Genomic DNA, 6,000 nt, shown 5'->3' with positions numbered 1-6,000 from the left:
AAGTATGGCCATTAAAGCTAGAAGCTCGTACTGTGAAGGGTCTATCGCCACCATGTCACCTCTCAGGACGAGAAGCTAGTGTGCGCTCAAAACACTGGGATGTCAAGGCAGGGGTGTGAGCAGAGGCGGCGAGCTCAATTATTCTGAGATCGAACAGAAGAAGCCAATTAGCACTCGAAGCTGAGGCCAATTTTTCTTTTTTGACGAATAAGCTTTAGGCTGGAAACAGAGAAGACCATTACAATAAAATCCTTTCTCAAGTCCAGCGTTTATGGTTTAGACAGATTTCCAGAGCTCATTTTATATTAAAATATTAAACACTTCGGAATTAGCTCATTTGTCTCAATATTAAATTTGTTGTACTTTCGTAGCAGGTCACCTCTACAGTATCCTGCAACAAAATACATCTGTATTTGTTAAAAAAAACAAACAGAAAGTTTCATTGTTAAAACCAAAATATATATTTTTATTTTATTCAGCCCTTTTTTCTGTGCTTTTATTTATTGCTCTGTTAAGATATTTTTGTTCCAATTCCATAACGCAAAATGTTTTGACTACCCCTTAGTCCATTCCATTAAACCTAGCCCCCCTTGGACATCTTTCACAAAACATTAGTTTTCTCTTGCCCTTTAAAGTATATACTTTATTGAATATTGTTTTGATTGTTTAAGCGCTTTGTGACCCTGGTCTAGAAAAGCGCTATACAAATAAAAATAACTTACTTACTTAGATTAAGCCAGAGGAAGTACGGGGCTGTGCCATCTTTAAAATGTATTTTAAAAGTCCACTTTTATAAACTGGGATTATGTGGTGTTGCTTTTTAACTCTTAACTGGATTCATCAACTGTTTTTTACTTTATTTAAATAAACAAGTGTGTTTTACCTTAATATTTCGATATGCTATTTTATTATTTAAATGTTATGTATCTTGTTTATTATATTGTGTTACTATTTGGTTGTTTTTAACGAACTGTGCTACTTTAAATTACTGACGTTATTCGTTTCCAAGACTGCAACTGCATTTCCCATAATGCAGTTCTTTGAAACCGTGCGAAAGCGTGCTACGCGACTGCCCCCGGACGGCTGAAGTGGGAAGTGCAGTGGCTCAGACCACTATGCGGGCATCTGCACCTGCGGAGACTGTGAAGATGGAGTAGGACGTCCTCAAGATGTTCCCCGGAGTTTTCTATGCACTGCTGGCGGGGTTCCTCGGCGCCGTGGCGTCGTCGTCGGCCAAGCTGTCCCTGGGAGCAGACTACCTGAAGGGAGTCTGTGAAACCGGACTCCGGACGTGGGGCGAGCAGAGGAAATTCAGACAAGCGGACGAAACCACCGCGTGTGACCGGGTAAGACGAGTCCTGGTGTAGCACTTAAGGAATGTCGGGGGGCTCCCCCCATCATCACCCCTCTGACTCACCATCAAGGGGATCCACGCATCTCGTGCTTGTCCGCGTGCGTGTGACATTGCGGCTCGCGTGATATCGCGTGATTATGATGAATACCTGACACGACCTTCACGCGGCTGTCAATCAACGTCGTCCCTCTGTAGGAACGTGTTGGTTTTATTCAGGAATGTTTGTTACTATGAAGGGTCGGATCATGACGTGTTGAACCAGATCCACTGACTGAACTCCCCATGTGTGGTCTCAGCTCCACATCCCTCTGCGGCTGCTCTGCGGGGGTCTGCTCTTCACCTGCAACGCTGTGATGTGGACCTTCCTCGCGAAGGCACTCAGGTACTCCTCGTCCTCCACCAGAACCACTGTGACCACCACCGCCTCCAACTTCATATCTTCCGTAAGTATGAGAGAGAAGCATGCAGCATATACACTAGTGAGGATGAGGCTTCATGATACAGTATCGTTTATCATGCTGTATCGTGATGCAGTGTCTTGGTTTTGAACGGCCACTAGATGTCACTCTCAGTTTGACCATGATGCCAGGTTTCATTGAGTTAGTAGAGCCAGTTATTATAATGCAGAGAGTGACATCTAGTGGCCTTTCAAAATGAAGACACTGCATCATGATACAGCATCACTCAGCTGATGCTGTATCATGAGGCCTTATAAACCCATCACTAATATCAGTGACGTTCAGAGAGGTTCATGGTTGGTGAGGCACTGTCATCCTTGACAATATCATATGAAGATGGTTTTAAAAAAAAAGATTTAATTATTAATTTCTCAAAAGTCTATATTGAATTGTTGTGATATGTTGTGGGAAATTAGTCTATATCCTCTAGATCTTTTGGAGTCATCGATGGGGATAAATATTGATTCATAGCTCTATAAACCTGTCATCTTTGACTTTGACATAAGAGTCATAGCTGAAATATTAAATTTTAATTATCAATTTATTTAAAATTAAATTATATTCAATGATCTGAGACCTTTAAATTGCAATGCTCAATGCTCTTAATTTGAAAGCAGAACATTTACTTCCTCCTATTAAATGGTGTTTTGGGAATTTACCATAAAGTTTAGCGAGAAATCTCCAGATTTAAGTTTGGCTTAAGAGTGAAGAATCCCAAGCCACGGTTAGCTTGACAGCATTATGATGTCAGCGCTGTATGACTCGAGCACACTTTGTTGTCAGTAAGACTATAGTAGTAAGTAAGTAAGTAAGTAAGTAATATATATTTATATAGCGCTTTTCGAGACCAGGGTCACAAAGCGCTTTAACAATCAAAACAATACTCAAAACAGTACATACTTCAAAGATCAAGACAACACCGAGAACAACACAGGAGTTCGAGAAATTCAAGGAAAAGCCTGCACAAATAGAAACGTCTTAAGATGTTTCTTAAAGGAGTCAGTAGACTCCATCAAGCGCAAAGAGAGAGGAAGATTGTTCCAAAGCTTAGGAGCAACAGCCTGAAAAGATTTCTCTCCTCTGGTCCTGAGCCGTGTGCGTGGAACCATAAGTAGATTCTGATCCACAGACCTCAGAGCCCGAGCTGGGGTGTAAGGCTGGATCAGATCAGTGATGTAAGGAGGAGCCTGACCATGAATAGCTCTGAAAGTAAGAACCAGAATTTTAAAGTTGATCCTGAAAGAAACTGGAAGCCAGTGAAGAGTTTTAAGGACCGGAGAAATGTGAGTTCTTCTACTAGAGCGGGTCAGAATTCTCGCTGCAGAGTTCTGAATCAACTGCAGGCGAGACAGCTCCTTCTTGTTAAGACATGAAAACAAACTGTTACAATAGTCCAGACGAGAAGAAACAAACGCATGGATTACAAGCTCCAGATCATGTTGTGACAGCATTTTCCTAAGTTTAGAGATTTTTCTCAGTTGAAGGAAACAGTTTCTGGTCAGTTTTCTACAGTGTTGAACAAGAGACATGTCTTTATCAAATACAACACCCAGGTTTCTCAGGCTCAGTTTGACAGACTGACCTAAGTCACCCAAGTACTGACTCAACCCTGGAATCGTATCATCAGGAGCAATCACCAGAGTTTCAGTTTTGTCCACATTAAGCTGTAAAGTGTTTTCACTCAGCCATTGTTTGATTTCTAGCAAACAATTGACTAAGCTGTTCAGCCTTTGGCCAATTACATCAAATACTTTGATAAAAAGCCTACAAGGAAGGACGTCATCTGAGCAAGAGGAGGGTTTCATCTTGTTCACTAGTGCTGAAATATCACCCAAAGATACAGCAGAGAAGGATGACCAAGAGGAGGAGATGGGCTCAGAGACAGTAGGGGTTCCCAACAAAGGGGGAGAGATTTTCTCTTTGATCAATTTAATTTTGTCAATGAAAAATCTCAACAATGCATTGCTGTCAGCTTCACAGAAGACCGGCGTGATTTGAGGAGCAGGAGACACGAGAGTTGGAAGTTTTAAGTGTTAACCTTATGTTGCTTATGATTGGTTAGTATTGCAAGGTACTTTCTGTGATTGGCTGGATTCACGTAAAAAGGTAAGGTAAGATAAATATTAAGTATAAAATGGGTCAATTTAAGTGTGAGGAAAACAAATAATATTTTATTTAAGACCAAAATGTAGTTTTTACATACTTTTGCATTTTTCTCAGTCTTTTCTCTTTTTTATATATTTCAAATTAAAACCGTTTCTGGTCTAAGCTTTATCTGGAGATTAAGTCCATGCACCTGTCCTTCGCCACACAAACCTCTGTTACTTTATTGTAAAAGTCCACCTTATGTCCTTTAGTTATAAAAACTCTCTCCGCCTCAATGCAGTTTTGACGTAGTTTGATGAGGCTCATTAGTGTTTGCCTCAAAATTGCCTTTTCACTGCGGTTGTATTTCCGATCAGCGAAACTAAATAAGACCCTTATAAACATTACACTATAATGTTTCAAGACATCAGCCAGATTGTGAAAAACCAAGGCAAATAAACTCATCTGTGAGCATTATATTGGCGACATTCATGGATTGCGCATTGAGGCACTGCCTCACCTGCCTACCCTGACCGCACGTCCCTGACTAACATTCACAACACATTGCTAAAGGTGTGACCTTGTTGTGTGCAGGCGTTCCTGGGCCAGCTGATCTTTGGTGAAGCCCAGATAACCCTGTGTTGGGTCGGGATCTCTTTGACCTTCTCTGGTCTGCTGGTGCTTCAGAGGGTTTCTCCACAGACGGGTCAACAACAAGCAGCTGCTAAGAGAGACAACTGATTTAATCCCAGAACTGTGACATGTTTCATCCTAGTAGGTTTCAAATTGTTGGACGATAGCATCATTTCGTTCTTCAAGCTTGTTTATGTTCATACAATACTACAGAAACGCATGGATCACACAAATATTTTTGAAAAAGAAACAAAACATTTTTTTTGAGAAATGTTTTTAAATCTTAGTCAATGTAAGTCATCACTTGTCCTGGTTTAAAATCTGTGCTAAATCAACTATGTGACAGCAATGGCCGCCCCCTTCTACTGATCTACTCACCATCATCAAGATCAGCTCCTAATACTGTAGAAAAACTATATTTGAAGATCAAACGTCAACATGACTTGCCATGTTTGGTTGTCTTCTTCTGTTTAAAAAATGAGCTGATGTAGGTCTACAGCAGCGACTTCATGTAGCAACAGTAACTATGGACATATCTGTGAAACATGAGCAGCCTTCTGATCACCAAAGTTTTTTATTTCTACACTGCAAACATCAAACAGTAGCTTTGTAACTAGCACATGTAAAGCAAAACCAACAGGGCTGCAACATTTCTGTGAGATTTCAATGTGATCACGATGCTTTGTCATTCCTGCACATTCACTCTTCTTTCTTGCACTGTGATAGATCAATAAATGCCCTAAGAAAGACATTTGCTGTCTGTGAGTCTTAATATGTACACCTTAGCTTTCTTAGCATTGTGGCTAATGTCGCTAAACTAGCTGTGAGCTAAGATATTGTAGATTATAAATTGATAAATAATCTATTATTTATGTTGTCATTTTCGTACCAGTGACATCATGCTATAAATTATTTTTTATCAGCATTTTTTATAACATTTTGAACGTTTCATGCCTGGTTTTTAACATGCCACAAGACATTAAAGTTAAGCTAGTCTTTTGGTGGTAAACCAAAAAAAAAGTTACATCATTTACAAATATGTGAAATATTTTAGATATTTAAAAAATGTTGTGTGATTGACATTTATCACTGAAATACTAATAATATGTTAGCATCATGTTCAATCTAATTTTAGAGGACCATGAGAAATGACTTCATTATTTAAATGGGCTACACCTTTTTATATATTTAAAAAAAAACAAGGAAATCAAAGAAGTTAAATTTGACCTGGCCACTTAATAAACATAAATAACTACAAATGCAGCCTTTAAAAATTAGGGCCTGTTTTAATAGTTTATAGTCTTAGTTAATATTTTTAGACCCTGGTCTAGAAAGGCTCTTCACAAATAACCTTTACTTATTTTATTGACTTAAGGCCATCTTTTGATCAAAAAAATGTGTCATGAATCACACCAACTCTAATAAAGGATCTCATGAAGCTAATGTTTGGTTATTGATCATGCCATCTTT

General features: G+C 39.3%; 1 protein-coding gene across 1 annotated transcript; it reads left to right on the top strand.

Annotated features, from left to right (window-relative positions):
• The first annotated feature begins 1,110 nt into the window (after positions 1 to 1,110).
• Positions 1,111 to 5,281, top strand: LOC148084601 (transmembrane protein 42-like). The gene is made up of 3 exons (XM_087785980.1): positions 1,111 to 1,346; positions 1,651 to 1,797; positions 4,492 to 5,281. Exons 1-3 carry the CDS (start codon positions 1,170 to 1,172, stop codon positions 4,636 to 4,638), a joined length of 471 nt encoding a protein of 156 aa, XP_087642106.1. The 5' UTR covers positions 1,111 to 1,169; the 3' UTR covers positions 4,639 to 5,281.
• Positions 5,282 to 6,000: the final 719 nt, after the last annotated feature.

This window comes from Callionymus lyra, chromosome 3, assembly GCF_982586985.1.
Source record: "Callionymus lyra chromosome 3, fCalLyr1.hap1.1, whole genome shotgun sequence".
Classification (NCBI taxonomy): domain Eukaryota; kingdom Metazoa; phylum Chordata; class Actinopteri; order Syngnathiformes; family Callionymidae; genus Callionymus; species Callionymus lyra.
This window is presented reverse-complemented; position numbering and strand designations above follow the sequence as displayed.

Bases quoted from the DNA above. Each gene is read 5' to 3' on its own strand.
- LOC148084601 (XM_087785980.1), top strand. From the start codon at position 1,170: ATGTTCCCCGGAGTTTTCTATGCACTGCTGGCGGGGTTCCTCGGCGCC. The intron at 1,347-1,650 runs GTAAGACGAGTC...GTGTGGTCTCAG, and splicing joins AAACCACCGCGTGTGACCGG to CTCCACATCCCTCTGCGGCT. The intron at 1,798-4,491 runs GTAAGTATGAGA...TGTTGTGTGCAG, and splicing joins CCTCCAACTTCATATCTTCC to GCGTTCCTGGGCCAGCTGAT.